Consider the following 20,549-nt stretch of genomic DNA (forward strand, 5'->3'; position numbering starts at 1 on the left):
CTCCGAGGGCTCCAATTACAATCGGGACAACACACGATTTCTTTTTCCACAGTCGCTCAACTTCAATTTGCAAATCTCGGTACTTTGTGATTTTTTCTTGCTGCTTATCTTCAATCCATGCATCACCAGGTATTGCAATGTCAATGAACCATACCTTTTCCTTTTCAACTATTGTTATGTCAGGTGTGTTGTGGACCAAGTGCCTGTCAGTCTGAATCCTAAAGTCCCACAAGATCTTGAGTTTCTCATTCTCTAAAACTTTCTCAACCTGATGTTCCCAGTGGTTTTTGCTGTACTCAAATCCAAACTTCTGGCACAATTTCCAGTGAATGATCTTAGCAACACGGTCATGGCGTTGTAGGTAGTCAGTTTGTGAAATTTTGCTGCACCCACTGATCAGGTGGTCGACTGTCTCCTCTTTCTCATTGCAGAGGCGGCATTTGCTGTTGGTGGTAACATGTTGAATTTTTGCCTTCATGCAGTTTGTGGCTAGGGCTTGTTCTTGAGCTGCCAAAATAAAGCTTTCTGTTTCTTTTTTCAGTACTCCTGATCTTATCCAGTTCCAAGTTATTATTATTATTATTATTATTATTATTATTATTATTATTATTATTATATTATTTGATTTTTATCCCACCTTCATTATTATTTATAGCAATAGCAATAGCACTTAGACTTATATACCGCTTTACAGTGCATTACAGCCCTCTCTAAGCGATTTACAGAGTCAGCTTATTGCCCTCAACAATCTGGGTCCTCATTTTACTCACCTCGGAAGGATGGAAGGCTGAGTCAACCATGAGCCTGGTGAGATTCGAACTGCCAAATTGTAGGCAGCTGGCAATCAGTAGAAGTAGCCTGCAGTACTGCACTCTAACCACAGTGCCACCACAGCTCATAAATAACCAAAGGTGGAAAACATACCTAATACTCCTTCCTCCTCCTATTTTCCCCAGTCCTGTGAGATGAGTTGGGCTGAGAGAGAGTAACTGCTCCAAGATCCCCCAACTAGTTTTCTATGTCTAAGCCAAGACTAGAACTCATGATCTCTTGGTTCCTAGCCTGGTGCTTTAACCACTAGACCAAACTAGTTCTCGCCATCCATCTGGGGGGCGATTCTGGGACTTGAAGCTCATCTATCTTAAAATTTCTGAGGTTAAGAAACACCATCTATTTCTTGACAACTGGACAAATATCACTTTTCCATTTTTTTAAAAAAGATATGTAATTCTTTTGAACACCCCTAAAGCTTAGTTAATGATAACTTTGTTTGGATTGTTTGAGGCTGCGTGTGCCTGTAAGTGGTATGTGTGTGCATGCACATGCGTGTGTGCTAATGCAGCTTGGTTGTGTCAGCTCTTCAAGATAGATCAGATCAGGAGAAACACTCTCTAGTTCAGGGGTGAAATCCAGCAGGTTCTGACAGATTCTAGAGAACTGGTAGCGGAACTTTTGAGCAGTCCGGAGAACCAGCAAATACCTCCTCTGGCTGGCCCCAGAGTGGGGTAGGAATGGAGATTTTGCAATATCCTTTCCCCAGGAGTGGGGAGGGAATGGGGATTTTGCAATATCCTTCACCTGCCATGCTCACCAAACCATGCCCATCAAGCCATGCCCACAGAACCGGTAGTAATCCTTCCCCTGCCATGCCCACCAAGCCACACCATGTCCACCAAGCCACGCCCACAGAACTGGTAGTAACAACATTTGGATTTCACCACTGGTTCAGATGGAATTGTCTCCAAACCTCCCAGAAGACATCTGCATCAGGTGCTGGACTGCCTTGGACATCTTCCTTCACTAGGTTTGGTCCTGGGAATTTTGGAGGTCAACGATGACAAGAAAGCTCCATTGCCTAACATAAATGCTCCCCAAAGGTTCAAGATCTGGTTTTTATTTTTATTTTTTAAATATGGCTTTTGGGGATGAATGTGTCAGACCCAGAAGCCATCTTTTATCTTTGAGCCTTCTGGCCTGCTACAAATTCTACTGTGGGAAAATGGGGGTGTTACTTGGAACCCTGACAGAATGTGCAACTTTGGTTGGTCAGAATGGGAAAGGGAAGACAGCAGGACGTTGTAAAAGAGAGACGATAACCAGTGAGACCCCAATTTTTGTGTTTTATGGAATCCCCGTTATAGCCATCAATAAATCCTAGAATAATTGAGACAGAAAATGAGCTTTTGTCGCATTTGCCAGGGCTTGGGACAGTCATAACAAGATCATTAGCAAAATCCAGAAGGTTCAAAAACCAGAATGTTCTATGCCTGAAATATTTCCATGCCAGTATGAAGGACTACACTATTTTAATCAAATGATTTAAGTTTGCTTATTTTGACAGGTAGTGAAGTCTATGGTGAGTTTACCACGGGCCAGTCTTGACAGTGTGTAGATTGTCCTGGAGATCATCTGTCACTTCAAGATTCAGCGAAGTACTAAGAAGGATGACTGTCGTGGTCCACCAGCGGCCAGCAGAGCTGGCAGCAGATTCGGACAGTGAAGAGGTTGGGGAGGAATGTGGGCCAGTCCTGGAGTCTGGGAAAGGCTCGGACGATGGCTCTGAGTCGGAGGCAGAGAGGGGGCCAAGGCCATCTGGTAGTTCTTTGCTGCCTCCAGAGTCTCCAGGGTCTGACATTAGCTAGGCAGAAGAACAGCGAGAGGCTGTTCCCAGTGTGCGGATGTGCAGAGCTGCCAGGAGACAGGAGCAATTAAGGAAACAGGGTCAACTTGGGAGTAAGGCTTGGAGGTGATTGGCCCCTCCCATAAGACATAAAAGGGAAGCGAACGGGGCGTGAGCTTTTGCAGGAAGCAATTAGTTCATCTGGCCGATTCAAGATTTGAAATTTCTGTTTGTGACTCTGTGCCAAGTTTGGCCTTGCCCTGCGTCTGGAAATTAGCTCTTTGGCAGCGTTCCACGTGAGATAGGTAGATGTTAATAACCTTCCTCTGAAAGACTGTTTATCAAGCCTTGCGGGCTGTAAATGAAAGTAATTTACAGCCGTATGAATTGAAGAGGTTTGCCGGGACTAAGTTTGTGCTGTTTAATTTCTAAAGAAGCCTAGGTGAGAATAATGACAAAGCTTTAGTTGCTTTGCCATGTAGACTTGAGTTGATTTTCTCCTTTCATCTACATGGGATATTTAAGTACTTGGTTGTTAGGTACTTCTTAGAGCAGGGGTCAGCAACCTGTGGCTCTGGAGCTGCATGTGGCTCTTCCATCCCTCTGCTGTGGCTCCCTGTCACTCAAAATATGCATCACAACCACCAATGTGCGACACCCACCAGCATGCAATTTATTGAGCTTTTTGACCCCTGGTAGGCCAACCATGGATAAATCCAAGAAAAGAAAAGTTTCAGAAGAAAACAGAACGTTTAATTCAACTACATATGCTAGTTTTGTGTCCGCTCAAGAAATAGTCAGCACAGGAAGGGTTTTGCGGCTCCCGGTGTTTTCTTTTCTTTGGGAAAGGGGTCCAAATAGCTCTTTGTGTGTTTATAGTTGCTGACTCCTGTCTTAGAGTCTCCAGAGAAGCAAGCGACTATCATCTACATGGGCAATTATGGAAATTAGACTTAATTTTAAGAAACTGAAGGTTCATGGTAAAACATCTGGAACATCTAATGTTAAGGTTACTTCTTTCATGTGTGCCACAGCAAAGATGCAAATGAATTACAGGGAGGGGGAAAAATTCCGCCACCTATCAGTTTTCAGACAAAATGAAAAGGCAACTGGGAGGACTCTGGTTCCCTAACAAAGTAGGGGCACCTCCTTTCCAGGGAACTTCTGCCTATCAGTTTTCAGACCAAAAAAGGGTCCAGGAGAACCTGCTGCCCCCAACACAGTGAGTACAGGCACCTCCTAAAATTCTGCCTATCAGTTTTCAGACCCCCGGGGGTCTGGGAGGACTTGCTGTTTCTCCTAAGCAGTGTGTCAGGGTTCCAAGTAACACCCCCTATGAAAGAAAACTCCAAGGCTAGAATTTCCTCAAAGTTGCATTTTATTAGAGATGTCATATTGACATATCTGTGAAAATCCAAATCTGAAAGCTTCCAGGTTTTCCCCACCCAAAGGAAAGTCCAAGTCCCTGCCCAGCACTCACATGTCCATCACATGGTCCAATCAAAGCACCGCCCCAACTGGAGATGCCTCCCAGTTCCAGCCATCCAGGTGCAGGGCAAGATGTCCTTGACTCTCTGAGAAAGGAATGTTGTTATGACTACATATCACCCCTGCTCCATACAATCCCCCCTCCCAGTTTCCCACAGTAGTAAATGTGGCAGGCGTGAAGATCCAACGAAAAAGATGGCTTCCAGGCCTGACACAATGAGTACGGGCACCTCCTAACACAGGGTTTTACTCAGTGACTTCCCAGCTTGAACCCATGTTCAACTCTCATTCTCATTCCATTCCATTTTTACACACACTCCTTTCCCTTCTCCCTAACAGAAGATCCTGTGCTCTGGCAAATCCCCCACGTTATCCAGCTGTGGCAAACTGCATATGCTCCAGAATTAATGGTAGAATCCTCCTTTAGCAAAATAATAATAATAATAAGGGGGAGATGGCATGGCATGGCATGGCATAGCATGATGAGGTGGGGTCAGTGGTAACATTCAATTTTTTTCCCTACTGGTTCTGTGGGTGTGGCTTGGTGGGTTTTTTTCCTGTGACTGAGTGGGCGTGGCCAACTCTGTCACTCATGGCCACGCCCACTCAGTCACATGACCCCACCACCACCAAGCCACGCCCACAGAACGCGGTAGGAAAAAATGTTTCTATGAGCACCAGAAGGGCTCATAGTGAATGCTGGGGTTCAAAGTATCTTAAAGGGACAGGCTGCAGCAGCTCCACTGTGAATTTAACATTGAATTCTGTGGAATATCGAGTGGCCGGAAGGGCCAAGCGAGCGGCTGGAAAAGGTGAACGATGATCGGGTGAGCAGGCGACCGGGCAGGTGTGGGCAGAGCCAATCAGGATGATTTTTTACTAGTTCGGCGAACTGATTCAAATTGTCCCTATCAGTTCGCCCGAGCTGGTCTGATCCGGTCAAATTTCACCCCTGGGTGGGGTGGAGTGGGGTGTGGTGGAGTGGAATGGAATGGAACGGAACGGAATGGAAGAACAAAACAGACTAGAACAGAACAGAACAGAATACAGAACAGAGAGCAGAACAGAATGATGGAATGGAATTCAGGCTAGAGTAAAGCAAAAAGATAATAATGGAAATAAAAGAGACAAATTGAGTTAAATCCGGAAACATTTCTCCTGGGAATATTAAAAACTAAATTTGATAAAAAAAAAAGAGAGAGATCTGATCCTACATATATTAACAGCAGCAAGAATTGCGTTTGCACAATATTGGAAAGAACATAACTTAACCACCAGGGGGCTTGATTATCCAAAAAATATTTGAATGTGTCAAAATGAATAAACTAACTTTAGAATTAAAAGAAAAAGAGGATTCGGAATATTATGCGGTTTGGGGAAAATGGTATAGGTGGATAGACAGCAGAAACAAAAATAGGTAATATTCATAAGGAAGTTGAGGATATATATATATATATATATATATATATATATATATATATATATATATATTAGATTTTATGTGAACTGTTAATCCAAAATATATAAAAATGACACTGTGTTTAAATATGTATTAGAGTTTTAGAAAAAAAAAACTACAATAAAAATATTTTTTTAAAAAAAAGGAAATAAAAGAGACAAATTCCATCTGTGTGCTAAATACGGCAGAGGCAAACCTAGCTGAAACAATGCAAAGTTTATTATACTGAAGAAATCCATCCATCTTTTTCTATACCAGTCACAATCCAAGCAGTCTGTGGTATTTAACAGAAAAATCCAAACAGTGTCAATAAAACGGCAATAATAATAAAATATACTAAATTGGCATAACACGTTACATCATCCCAAAAAATAGCAGAAATGTAGAGACTTTTAAAATTCATGACTTCCATCATAAAATATTTGGGCATCAATTTTGAGAACATAGATTTTTAATGGGGAAATAACTTGAACATAAAAATAAGTTTTTTATCTTCCTCAAATCAACCAAGGAAGGAGCAGTCTGGAATTGGGAGAGGAAGAGAGAATTCCACAAAGCTGGAAAGATTCTTGTACTGATGATGTTACCTAGGTGGGTAATGAAATGTCTACAAGGAAACCATCATGCTCAGAGAGCACCATAGTTTAACCCTGAGCTACTCTCTTTTATTGGAAATATCCTTGTCTTAGGGCCACATAGTCCCTTCTCTTGAGTAGCACCCACTGTTCTGGCTTAGGCTTCACCCAATCAGGAAACAGACTCCTTGTCCCGACAAAACCCCTTTTTATTTGGCTAATGTGAATTCCTAGCATTCACATTCAGCAAAGTCCCGGCAAACAGTCTTTCAAGGCTGAATTGCAAACACAGACCTTATCAGTCCTTGGAGAGTTGCCAGGCCAATAGCTTCCAGATGCAATGCTGTAGAAGGAAATACTTGGCAAGGAGTCTCTCAAAGAAGCAAATCTTCCCACTAATAATACAAACTAATTATCTCCTGCAAACACCACTCCCCTTTCGCTCCTCTTTATTCCCTATGGGAGGGGCCATTCAGCATCCCCTTGTGCCTTTACTCCAGAGTCGACCTCTGTTCCTTAATTATTTCCTTCTCCTGACAGTTCTGTGCATACGCACATCGGAAACAGGGTCCCACTGTTCTTCAGCCCCACTTATCTCCGATTCTGAAGGTAGCTGATAACTCTTGGACAGCCCTGGCCCTCTCTCTGCCTCTGACGCAGAGCACTCATCAGAGCCTTCCCCAGACTCCAGGACTGGCCCATGTTCCTCCCCAACCTCCTCACTGTCCAAGTCTGCCGCCATTGAAGATTGAAGCTATTAGTTTTAACCAAGGGTTTTGATATCGGTAGAAGACCCATGAATGAATTTAAACTGGAAATCCATGGGCCTCAGCTCAGGCTCATCATGCTTCTATCAGGAAAAAACAGCCAGAAAATGGACAAGCGCCTTTTGGATCCATTGTGATTTCTAAGTTTCCTTCAGGTTCTTCTCTCACAGATTAACCTCCAAGTGCTTCGAGGCCCTCTAAAAGGATGCAAATGACCAGCTGTCTGCAAGGAATATCAATCCTTCCATTCCCCACCATCCTGTCAGAGCTGAAGAAGCTTCTGGGATGAGAAGCAAAATGTCTTCAAAAAAAAAAACAAAAACAAACAAGAAAGTCCAGTTGCTTCCTGAAAAAAGTACATTTGGGACAACCATGACCTGGATGACAGAGAATCTCCACAGAACATAGCATGTTGTTGCACTTATAATAAAATAACAGAGTTGGAAGGGATCTTGGAGGTCTTCTAGTCCAACCACCTGCTTAGGCAGGAAACCCTACACCACTTCAGACAAATGGGTATCCAACATCTTCTTAAAAATTTCCAGTGTTGGAGCATTTACAACTTCTTTAATTGTTCTCACTGTCAGGAAATTTCTCCTTAGTTCTAAATTGCTTCTCTCCTTGATTAATTTCCACCCATTGCTTCTTGTTCCACCCTCAGGTTCTTTGAGCATATTGGTTTTACACTTATGAACTCCCACTCTCAACCTACTCAGGATCCTACAAGTAGCATAAGGGAGGTCAGATCCTTCAGCAATATCCTCCTTTTATATTCTTCCTTGCTCGATGGTCTCTTCCTCCAACTTTTAATTTGATTTTGTTCTTCTGTACCCTCAAGAATGCTTCTTCTTGCCATAAAGCTGTTCCTAGATCTGAATCATGTATTGGGGCATATGTCCATTCAGAGGCTGTCGAGGGTCATTCTCTTATTTAGTTCCCTTGCCATTTGTTACTATTTCTCTCCTGATCTTAGGTGGGGCATTATCAGCAAGAGGATGGGGCTTAGCTTGCCGATGAAAGCAGCCATGTTGTTGTGGCCTGCCAGCTGCCAGCAGAGCTGGTGGCAGACTCGGACAATAAGGAGGTTGGGGAGGAACTTGGGCCAGTTCTGGAGTCTGGGGAATGCTCTGATGGATTCTCTGTGTCAGACGCAGAGATAGAGCCAGGGTCGTCTGACATTTCCCAGCCACCAGAGAGGCAGCTGCCTTTGGAGGCTGAGATGAGTGAGGAGGAAGAACAGCTGGGGCCTGTTCCATATGCATGTATGTGCAGAGCAGTTAGGAGAGGAGAACAACGGAGGACAAGGAGTCGACTCAGGAAGCAAAGCACACATGAACACTGAATGGCCCCTCCCTGGCTGGGGAATAAATAGAAGGAAAGGGGAGTGGTTGTCGTAGGAGACAACCATTCGTATTTCTGAATATTTTGCTCATTGTGTTTCGTGCATCAAAGACTGCTTCCCAGAACTTAATTTGCAGCCTTTTGGCTGGGAGCTCACAGCCTTGCAATTATCGCAAGGAACTGATAAGGTCTGTTGCTGTCGTTAACTCCTTGCAGAATTCTTGCCTGGACTTTTCGATGGGTGAATGCCATTAATTCACCAGAGGTAAATAAAGAGAGGTTTTTCGTGACAAGAAATCTGTTTCTTGCTTCTGCTAAGGCTGGGTCAGAACACATGTTGGCATTTGCTCAAGAAATAAAAGCTGGCAAACACTGCAGAACGTTGCTTCCAATGTTTGCCTTCAGCTCAAAGAAATGTCTAATCCAGAGAAGAGAAACAGAAGATTTTGCTTTCTTTCCTTCTTCCTTCCTTCCTTCCTGAATGATTCAGGTTTAATTTTATTTCAGCTTTGGAATTTCTCAAAAGGTTCCTTATTTTGTGAAAGAGGCTTCTTCTTCTTCTTTTTAATCTCATCCTTAGGATGCTTGAACATTTGTTCTGGGTTTTTCGGAATAGTGTTTTTCAGTTGAGTTTAAATGGCAAATGGAAATTGTCTTGCTTTCTTACAGGGTTGTGTTGCATCTCTTTCCATCTGAGTTCCACCATCTTCTCTTTTTGTGGGGTTTAACTCAGGGGTGAAATCCAGCAGGTTCTAACAGGTTCTGGAAAACCAGTAGCGGAAATTTTGAGTAGTTCAGAGAACTGACAAATGCCACCTCTGGCTGGCCCCAGAGTGGGGTGGGAATGGAGATTTTGCAATATCCTTTCCCCAGAAGTGGGGAGGAAATGGAGATTTTGCAATATCCTTCCCTCAGGAGTGGGGTGGGAATGGAGATTTTGCAGTACCCTTCACCTGCCATGCCCACCAAGCCACGCCCGCCGAACCGGTAGGGAAAAATTTTGAATTTCACCCCTGGTTTAACTGAATTGGGAGACGTCAAGCAAAGTGAGGGGAAAAAGCTTGGATAATGAAAAATTAGAAGAGCCAACAACATGCACCTTACCTGTTTTGTCTCACAAATATAAGGACATCACGCTTCCACTAAACATTTTACTAACATTCTACACCTGTATGAAATTTCAGAAGGAACACCTCTTCCATCAAACTAAGTGAACATAGATAGCATAATACTGTCTTACCGATGGCAAAGAAGATTTGTAGCTCCCGGCTGACATAAGGAGTCCTTGATGTTCTCTGAGCTTGATTCTTTTCTTTCAGACACTTCATGACCAAACTAAGTAGCATCATCAGTGCTAACAAGAAAGGTCTGCAAGAAAACAACCAAGCTCAGAGAGCACCAAGGACCCTGTAATATTGTCTGGCATTCCATATGACAAACTGAATACCATTTAAAGGTAAAGATAAAAGTTCCCCTTGCACATACATGCTAGTCATTCCTGACTCTAGGGGGTTGCTCATCTCCGTTTCTAAGCCGAGGAGCCAGCAGTGTCCGAAGACGTCTCCGTGGTCATGTGGCCGGCATGACTCAATGTCAAAGGCGCATGGAACGCTGTTACCTTCCCACCAAGGTGGTTCCTATTTTTCTACTTGCATTTTTTACCTGCTTTCGAACTGCTAGGTTGGCAGCAGCTGGGACAAGTAACGGGAGCTCACCCCATTACGCGGCACTAGGGATTCAAACTGCTGAACTGCCGACCTTCTGATCGACAAGCTCAGCGTCTTAGCCACTGAGCCACCACATCGCCTGAATACCATCTACCTTTCCTCAACTCAATGCTTTGCAGATCTGTTGATCTGCAAACCCTTGACAATTTGGGGATGATGGTAACTGTAGTCTGACCCTCAGTGAAGGTTCTGAGTCTAGGAAAGTTGGATGCGAGGTTTCTACCATAGGACTCACATTTAGCCATGGTGAAGGAGATGCGAGGTGTTGTTTTCCAGAAGTTGTTGGTATTATTTTTAGCAGGGTGATCATTACTGTAATCAACCTTCTCTTGATTATTCTCTTTTGCCATCTGAAGATTTCTCTGTTGGGGGCAGAGGGACATTGTGCAAAAACTGCATAATGGAGGAAATGTACTGTAGAGGCACTTTGGAAATGGGTGTTTATGCATTTGTTTAATATTCGGAGAAAGTGCGAAATAGGATTGAGCACGTTTCAAAATGAGAGCAACCGACTTTCTCCTCTTGCACTGACCTCAGTTTTGTTTTGTTTTTAGCCAAGTGTCAACACTCTGGCCAACTTCATGGTTTGTGTGAATGTTGCTGTAGGCCAGGGGCAGGGGTGGGTTCTACTTAACTTTACCACCAGTTTGAAACGGGATCGCGCTTCGTTCGCGCACGCACCTTCCTTCTGTGCTTGTGCAGATCGCTGATGACGACATCCGGGGTGATGGGTGGGGCCTTCCGCTGGTTTTACTACTGGTTCTTGTGAACCGGTCCGCACTGGGGGCAACCCACTACTGGCCAGGGGTCCTCAAACTTTTTAAACAGGGGACTAATTCACGGTCCATCAGACTGTTGGGGGGCTGGACCGCCTGGATGGGCGTGGCTACGTGGTCATGTGACTGGGTGGGCATGGCCAATTTAGCGGTCCATTAAACAATACACACAAATTAAACTTTAATTTGTTATGCTCCTGGGGGTGGAAATCAGGTTAGTGAACTGATGTGGCTGCCTTGGGTGTGTGCGTGTGAGGGACTTCTGTTTGTGTTTGTGTGTATGTGTGTCTTTCTCTCTCCCTCCCTTTCTCTCTCCCTCTCCCTCTCCCTCTCTGGAGGCCAGGGAAGCCACAAATGGGCCCATTTTTGGCCTCCTCGTCCTCCAAAAGATGGGTGGGGGCCAGCGGGTAGGTGGGGCAATGTGGGCAGGGCAGCCTCGTGGTCCCACGCGGGCTGGATTAATGGCTTCGGCGGGCCATATCCGGCCCATGGGTCATAGTTTGAGGACCGCTCCTGTAGGCTCTTACGTTACCGCGTCTCAATTAATTCTGCAAATATCTGGACACATCTAGTATGCTACGTGATATGAGACTGTTTGAAATAGGAAAGGGTGGGTAGCCAAAAAGGTTTCCAACAGTCAGAAAGGTATGTGTGTGTGTGTGTGTGACTCAAAACAGGTCTAATGGTAGTATCTTCTCTGTCACCCTGTCATCAAAAACACATTCAAAAAGCATCCCTAAGAAATTCTTTTTGTATAATTAAAAAAAAAAAATTACAACGTGAAACATAAAAATTCAATATCTATATAAACAGTGTGCTGTCTGAGTACAACTGAGTTTGAGATATAGTATTGGTAATAGTAAAAATAATATTTTTAACATCAGTAATGATCCCATGATAATAGTAAAGTTTACTTATCCATTTTAGTAAATCTTCATTGCAATTGATCCTTCTCTTATACTTTTAGGTTTCTAACGTCTGTTTCTACTGATCAGCCATTGATAAAACAAATCCCACGTTTAAAAATATTCAGTTTCTTCTTTCTCCTTAATTTTAAGTGTTAATCTATCCATTTCTGGACATTCTAATATTTTTTTTTTATTACAATTTCATCTGTAGGAATCTCCTCATTTTTCCATTGTTGCACAAACACATTCTGGCTGCTGTTAATACATGTAAAATTAGATATGTATTCCCTTTCTTGTATTTCTCTGGTAAAATACCCAACAAAAATATTTCTGGCTTTAGATCTATATGTTGCTTTACTATTTTTTTCTAACCATGTGCGTATTTTTGTCCAATATTTTTTTTTTTTTTGCCTTTGGGCATGTCCACCACATGTGATAATACGAGCCTGGTATCTGATTACATAAGAAATTCTTAAGCCCAGGGATGAAATCTACTTACCTTCCTTACCGGTTCGGAAGCACATGTGTAGTGCGTGCATGTCATGTGCATGCACAGACCTTCTGCGCATGTGCAGAAGATAAAAAACACATTACTTCCTGGTTAAAACCAGGAAGCAATGACACCCGGGTGGGTGGGCGGAGCTTCGCTCTGCCATCGCTACCAGTTCACCAAACCACCAGCCAAGATCGCTACTGGACCGGGCGATCCGGTCTGATCTGGGAGCATTTCACCCCTGGATTATATTAATAGTATCTTACAAGTCTAAAAGTACATTTAGGGATCTTTGGTGCTCTCTGAACTTGGTGGTTTTCTTGAAGACATCACATTACCAAACTGGGTAGCAACATCAGTGCAACGTCTGCAAGAAAACCATAAAGAGCAGAAAGGACCCCACAGTTTAATTCTGAGCTACAAATATTCTCTTCTAAAAGGACATTTCTCCCCCATCGCTTTTACAATCCAGAGGGTCCCTCCTGAGATATTCGCTATGCCCCCATTTCTGCTATGAGCTGCGTTGCCTCTGATCTGACCATTATCCTGGCTAGGTCTCTTTCCCCCTATCTGCAAAGGTCATTCTCACAGATCATTACAATAAAAGATAGTCCTCAGTTTACTAAATTTGTTTAGTGACTGTTCAAAGTTACAGTGGCACTGAAAAAAGTGATGTACAACCGTTTCCCACACTTAAGACTGTTGCAGCATGTGACCACATTTTGCGACCTTCTGCCAAGTGAAGTCAATAGGGTAGTCAGATTCACTTAACAAACTGTGTGTCAGCACTTCAAGCTTCATTTACTCTAGTGCTGACATAAGAAGGAGAAGCGGAGGCGTCTGGAAAGGGACGTTTGACTTTTCACCTACTTATTTTCCCTGGAGATAATATCTCCTAGGAGATGGGATGGGAGGGGGGAAATTCCTTTGAGCTGGAGCAGTAGATTAGGGGTAGAATGACTTGGAAGATGGCCAATGAGTGCAGGGGAGTGGGGAATGGAAAGGGAGGGTTTTGGGTCTGGAAGTCAGTGTTGGCTACGATGAGCCAGGATTTAGAATGTCGTGCTCAATAAATGGGAGTTTTTATCAAAGACTTTGTTTGAAATGCAATTTATTTGAGACGACCTCGAAACTTGACACTGTGTTACTAAATTAACAACCAGTGATTCGCTCAACAACGATGGCAAGAAAGCAGTAAAATGGGGCAAAACTCACTTAACAACTGTCTTACTTAGCAACAGAAATTCGGGACTCAATTCAAATCATCAGTCGAGGCTACGGGTATGCATGGCTTAAAAAAAATACCTGATATAATTGTGTCTATGGAGATTTTCACTCATCCAGGTCATGGTTGTTCCAAAGTTGCTTTTTCAAAAAGCAACTGGACTTTTGTTTTTCTTTGAAAACATTTTGCTTCTCATCCAAGAAGCTTCTACAGTTCTTCTTCAGAATTGAAGAAGCTTTTTGGATGAGAAGCAAAACATCTTCAAGGAAAAAGAAAGCCCAGTTGCCTTTTGAAAGAGCAATTTTGAGGCATCTGATATCGTCAAAGACAGGGATTCAGATATTTTGAGCCTGTCTGCCTTCATCACTAACACTCTTCTTGCTACCTTTTGCTGTCGTGGTCCTATCACTTCCAATTTGGGAAGATGCCACAATATTGAGGGATACAGTTAGGGATGCTGAGAATAGTTCTTATGTAGGTTGGTTGGCTTTTGTAGCTTGGCAAATCCAGCACAGCTGCCATCACAATAGTTCCTGCTGGTAAGGCAGGAATTAGTGTAGGTCAGAAGGCTGCCAAGGCCATCAGTAGAAGAGTTAGCTATCAACTGACTTGAAAAAGCGAAGAGAAAAGATCTAGAGCTTAAAACTCTAAAGCACAGATCCATAGAGAAGTTCAGTAGGCAGTTCTTCTTGGTAATGTGGCTTTGTTCTCGTCTGAAGACCTGCCATGTCACCTCTGAAAGCTTTCTGCCAAAAAAGGCAATTCCAGGTTAAAGATTTACCTTTGAGCCTGGTGTGAAATCTGACAGCCGCCATGCAAGAAATATTCTGAATTAATCAACTATCAAGGAAAGCCTCTAATGTACTTAGCCTCTCTGATTTTCACATTTATGGAGGTTCAGAGAACTTGATTTCTACAGGACCTCGTCTGCCTGCTCAAACAGACCAGGTCATCCTACATTATAATCTTGAAAATCTCAGCTGGATTTTATATATTTCTATTTCTTTTCTATATCTGAAACAGGCAACACACAGATTTGTTGTTGCAATGCTTTTAGTTGGTTAAGATCTTCTGGTGATTTCTCAAGCTCTCTTTCCTTTAGTTTAATTTCTTGTAACACTTTTGGGATGTTTCCATCCATGTTCTCCTTGATTATTATGTTATATTGTATGAAATATCCTCGTATCATGGCTTTACAAGAGTCCCAAACTCTTGTCAAATTGGTTCTTTTGCCCAGATTATGATTAAAATAATCTTGGAGTCCTGGTTTATATTTTTTAACTTTATAAGAGTCCCAATCTCTTGTCAAATTGGTTCTCTTACCCAGATTATGGTTAAAATAATCTTGGAGTCCTGATTTACAATTTTTAACTTTACCAGAATCCCAAAACTCTTGTCAAATTGGTTCTTTTACCCAGATTATGGTTAAAATAATCTCAGAGTATGTGTTTACATTCTTTAATAATCTGTGCTCTCTGCAAAAGAGACTCATTCAATCTCCATTTAATAGTCTCCATTTAAGAAACAAAGAGGTAAGAATATTGGATTATGATCAGAAAAAGATTTTGGAAGAATATTGGCTTTAATTGTTTTGTGAAGCAATTTTTTTTTAATAATCCAAATCATATCAATTCTAGAAGAAGATTGATGTCTCTCTGGGAAAAAAAAGTGTTATATTTTTTCCCCACAGAAGATCAACTGGATGGCTTTTATAGAGTGTTTAGGATTTATTTGATATAGAACCGAGCACCGATTCTTGAAATGATCTTAAGAAATAGATCAAGCAATGCTTTCTGAAGATAGCGGTCAGAAATATTTTTGTTAGGTATAATACCAGAAAATTACAATAATTTTAACATATTACATGTGTTGACAGCAGCAAGAATTGTATTTGCACAATATTGGAAAAATGAGGATACCCCTACAGATGAAAATATAATAAAAAAATATGCTAGATTGTGTGGAGATGGACAGATTGACACTAAAATAAAAGATAAGGAAGAAACAGAATACTTTTCAACATGGGATCTGTTTTATCAGTGACCGATAAAATAGTTCCCATACAATATAATATTCGGTTTGTTCCTTCTCTTTAACGGCAAGTGTTAACCTATTCATTTCTGCACATTCTAATATTTTCCTAATCACGTTCACATCCATAGGAATCTCTTCACTTTTCCAATTTTGTGCAAATACAATCCTAGCTGCAGTTATTACATGGATAATCAAATATACATCCTCTTTCCAAAACTACTATACTTATAGTAAAGACTCAGCCACTTCAATGGGATGGGTGGAGCCAAAGCTGGAATTTGAGGTGCGTGTGATAGTTACTTCCTAACGTAGGCAGAAACTTTTTATGTTTTTAGAAGAGCTCTCCCTATTTATTTGAAAGTGATAAGATACAAGCTTTCCAAGTATGGAAACACACAATAACAAGGCTACAGAATCAGAGGTGGTATTCAGCCGGTTCAGACCGGTTTTCCTGAACCGGTAATGGAAATTGGGGGTGGAAGACCGCTATCCTGTCACACCTAGTCCTTCTCTTTGTTCTATTAGACAAACCCATTTCCATTAAAGTTCCATTGTATGCTTTAGCCATGTTTTATCCATTATATTTCCACCTCTGAGATCTCTATTAATGGACCCTTTGCTGTAGTATTTCTCATCCTTGAAATTCTGGTTGGGAGAATTTTAGGAGGTGAAATTGCCAAGAGTGAGAAACATTGATTTAGTGAATGCGTAGAAGAGGAATTTTTAGATGGACTCATTTGTCGGTTATTTCAAGAAACCGGTACATCTAAAATCTTAACCCTAGTCTTCTGTGCTATTCTGCTGCTTGTAGATGAGTTGCAAGTGACCTACATGGATTTGTTTGTGTAGCATATCATTCTGGGAATCCATATCTGCTGGTCTGCAGCATAAGATGCTATTGATTTCTCCTTTTTGATTTTTGGTGGAAATTATTTTCATCCCTGCTAATGGGGAGCTGAGCTATCTAAAAGATAGAAGGAGAATGGTGAAGGGGTGTGGAGATGCTGCATTGATTGGCAACTGCATCTTGTACATTGTAGTTATAATTATGCAAATGAAGCATCTCTGAACCCTTCCACCAAGCAAAATCTGAAGGCACTCTAAAGAATAAGGTGTTTTCCCCCTCAGCTCTTTTGCAGAGGAAGAAATTATGGTTGTGAGTCCAGAACTATCTATATGCGTGAGAGATAGTCACACACACACAGAGGGAGAGAGAGAGAGAGACGGAGAGAGAGACACACACACACACACACACAGAGAGAGAGAGACAGAGAGAGATGGGACAGAGAGAGAGAGAGACAGAGACAGAGACAGAGAGACACAGAGAGAGAGAGACAGAGACAGAGAGACAGACAGAGAGAGAGACACACACACACAGAGACAGAGAGAGAGAGACATAGAGAGAGAGAGAGAGAGAGAGACAGACAGACAGACAGAGACACAGACAGACAGAAAGAGAGAGAGAGAGAGAGAGAGACAGAGAGACAGAGAGACAGAGAGAGACAGAGAGAGAGCGACAGAGAGAGAGGGAGGGAGAGAGGGAGGGAGAGAAATCCATAAAGTGGTTTATTGGAATGTTGTTGGGCACGTTGTATGAACCTAGCCAACTGGGGTTTGATCATTATACCAGTATTAAGCAAAACATGGTTTGCTGCTAAATATGAACTTGGTCATTAAGTAAGTACCCATAGGCTTCAGTCTCTGTAAAAGATAAAGTAAACAAGTTACAAGTAGCCCTTGACTTACAACGGTTCCCCTTATTATCCCAACTGCTGTTCATTTTCTAGTTTTCCTCCAACTATATTCATTTAGGAGCACCTTCCCTTTTCTTGGGACTGGCTTGGACATTGCAACTGTCATGAATAACATGAATGAATTGAATAACTGACATGAATTGTCAAGCATCCAAATTTTGATCAGGTGGACCATGGGGATGCTGCAATGGTCGTTAAGTGTGAAAAAGGGCCATAAATCACCTTTTTTCAGTGCTATTGTAATTTTGTAATTTTGAACAATCAGTAAACGAATGGTTGTAGGTCAAGGACTACAATTGGCCAAAATTGTGGAAACCTTTTGGGAAAAGTGTATTTTTCTAAAACTAGCTAATCACACCACTTTTTTTTTGAGTAGTACCATTAAATTATGTATCAATGGAAAGATAATTTAATCGAGAATGTAATGCAATAACTTTTATGAAGGATTTGCTATTAGAATAGCAGTTGCAATATAAAGAAGAAAAGTGAAACATGTAGAAAAAGCAAGATATACAAAAATTATCACCATGTCAGTTAATACTTCATTGGGTAACCTTTAGCATGAATGACGGCCTTACAACGTCTTCCCATGGAGTGAACCAAGTCTTTGAGTTCTGCAGCTATTCAAATGTGAAAACCAAGATTGAATGATGGCTTCTATTAACTGGGTTTTATTACTGGGTCACTTCTGACTAACAAGTTTCTTTAGTCGGCTCCATAGATTTTCAATTGGGTTAAGGCAGTGGTGAAATCCAAATTTTTTTACTACTGGTTCTGTGGCTTGGTGGGCGTGGCAGGGGAAGGATACTGCAAAATCTTCATTCCCACCCCACTCCAGGGGAAGGATACTGCCAAATCCCCATTCCCTTCACACTCCTGGAGGAAGGATATTGCAAAATCTCCATTCCCACCCCACTCTGGGGCCAGCCAGAGGTGGTATTTGCTGGTTCTCCGAACTGCTCAAAATTTCTGCTACCGGTTCTCCAGAACCTGTTAGAACCTGCTGGATTTCACCCCTGGGTTAAGGTCTGGGCTATTCCCAGGCCATTCCAACAGTGGAATATGATTATCTTGAAAACCCGCCCCCCCCCAAAAAAAGTGGTGTTATTAGCATCAAACCTCAAAAATACACTTTCCCCAAAAGGTTTCCACAATTTTGGCCACTACTGTACCTGTACCATTTCTAACTTCATGTATTTCATCTACCATCAATCCTGCTGGCTGGGCCTAATGGAATTGAATTTCCACGATCTCCGTTTCTTACCTCCTGGAGAAAAGGGAAGGTGCTCCTACGTGAATATGGTTGAAAGAGGAGAACTAAAAAGTGAACAGCAGTTGGGATAATTTTTTTTTACCATTTGGCTTTCTCCCTCCCAGGGGGGTCTTTAATCAGAGGTGGCTCCAGTTTGTGTTCCTTTCAGTAAAATTTTAATCTCTCCTCCTGTCTAGGGTTGCTGACTTCTTCTACACACCAGGCATCAGGTAAAATAAATAAATATTCTGTTTGCTTGGGCTTTTAATTGGCTTTTTAGTAGTTTTTCGAGCCGCTCGGTGGTTTTAATTGGCTCTCGAGGATACCACCGCGAGTTGGAGCAACGTTGCTTCTTTTATTTGTTTTGATCGTTCTGCAGCGTTGGCGATGTTTAAATATGTTGTGAGCCATCTTGGGAATGTTTAGCCGCTACGGTGGGTTAATATCGTGCTCGCGTATCTTGGCCTACCAGGCAGATGCCTAAGCCAGCATGGCAGCAGGATTAGGAAGGAATCTAGAGTTTGGAGAGAAGCTGGCAAAAAATCTGGATGTGGGGTTAATGGAAAAAAGAAGATTAGATTATTGATTTTAGTTTTTTTTTTTTTAAAAAAAATAACAGCTAGCTTTAAAGCTTACCGTTTTTTTCAAATCAGAGACGCTTGCCAGAATGTCATTTAACAGTTGGCTTGGAAGAAACAGAAGCCAACTGGCATCCCTTGTTCTTCCTTCTTCTCTCTAAATTTCACTCTGCAGACTTGGGGAATAATGATGATGATGATGATCGCCAAGGAGAAGATCTATGTGCCTAATCTGAGCTTTCTGGCTACTTAGTTAATGTTCAAAGAGAGTCACTTAGTATCTGGTCCTTCTCAAAAGCTGCTCCTGATTAGAAGGACTCTTAACGATTCTTTGTTTTAATAAAAAAAAAAAATTCTTTCTGGCTTTTGGGTGTGTGTGCATGCAATGGGCTGGTGTGATGGGCCGTAGGGATAACGTTGAGGGACAGGAGGAGGGGCCTGTACCAAAGGTGACAGTCAGATAAAAGAAATGTTTTCTTTGGTAGATTTGAAATCGTTCTATTGTAGATTTGAGAATCTACGTTTCTCATATGCGATTTGAGAGAACATATCAGAGAGAATCTTTCCCAGTTCTCAGGAAGATAAAGGGAGGAGAGGCTGCTCATTTAGACTGGCAAGATTGTGGTAATATAGCCTTATAATAAAAGTAGTCTTACCAGCGGTGGAATTCAAATTTTTTTTACTACCGGTTCTGTGGGCGTGGCTTGGTGGGCGTGGCTTGGTGGGCGTGGCTTGGTGGGCATGGCAGGGGAAAGATAATACAAAATCTCCATTCCCACCAGTGGTGGGTTGCCCCCGATTTGGACCGGTTTGCAAAAACCGGTAGCTGGAGGCCCCGCCCACTGCCCCAGATATCATCGGCGATCTGCGCATGCGCGATCCCGTTGTGAACTGGTAGTAAAGATAAGTAGAACCCATCCCTGATTCCCACCCCACTCCAGGGGAAGGATATTGCCAAATCCCCATTCCCTCCCTACTCCTGGGGGAAACATATTGCAAAATCTCCATTCCCATCCCACTCGGGGGCAAATCAGAGGGGGTATTTGCCATTTCTCCGAACGACTCAAATTTTCCGCTACCGGTTCTCCAGAACCTGTCAGAACCTGCTGAATGGCACCCCTTAGTCTTACCTTTCATAACCCTTGCATCCTCACCTAGCTTGAAAGCCTGACAGCTGGTGATCAGTGATGATAGTTTCAGAGTAACTGGATTGTCACCAGATCAGCTCTGTTGCGTTCACATGATTGCATAGAACACCCTTCCCTCTGAGATCCAGCAGACTCTGAAAAGTCGGCCCTTCCTAGAGGCATTGGTTGGGGTAGGACAAGGCTGAAGCCCATCAAGGCCAACACTGTGGGAGAATTTAGCCTTGGGTGTCAGGCATTTTTATTGTGGTTGTTTCAATCTTTTTTAAAAAATGTTTTTATTGTTGCCAGGAATTGTAGTACATAATATGGGTGACCATGTAAGTTTTTCAATAATAAAGAGACGAATTTCTTTCTTTCTTTCTTTCATTCTTTGGATGAAAGATTTCAGAGTGTGTTGTCTCTCT

At 42.3% G+C, this 20,549-nt stretch overlaps 1 protein-coding gene across 1 annotated transcript in view; it reads left to right on the forward strand.

The window, feature by feature from the left end:
• LOC139322614 (connector enhancer of kinase suppressor of ras 2-like) overlaps positions 1-20,549 on the forward strand; it is a 403,989-nt gene that overhangs the window by 24,167 nt on the left and 359,273 nt on the right. Inside the window, exon 2 of the mRNA XM_070951763.1 lies at positions 18,617-18,649. Within this exon, the coding sequence (XP_070807864.1) occupies positions 18,617-18,649 (33 nt within the window). The remainder of the gene's footprint in view (positions 1-18,616; positions 18,650-20,549) is intronic.

This window comes from Pituophis catenifer, unplaced genomic scaffold (genome assembly GCF_029215685.1).
Source record: "Pituophis catenifer annectens isolate HBS135680 unplaced genomic scaffold, rPitCat1.0.hap2 SCAF_11, whole genome shotgun sequence".
In the NCBI taxonomy this organism is placed as follows: domain Eukaryota; kingdom Metazoa; phylum Chordata; class Lepidosauria; order Squamata; family Colubridae; genus Pituophis; species Pituophis catenifer.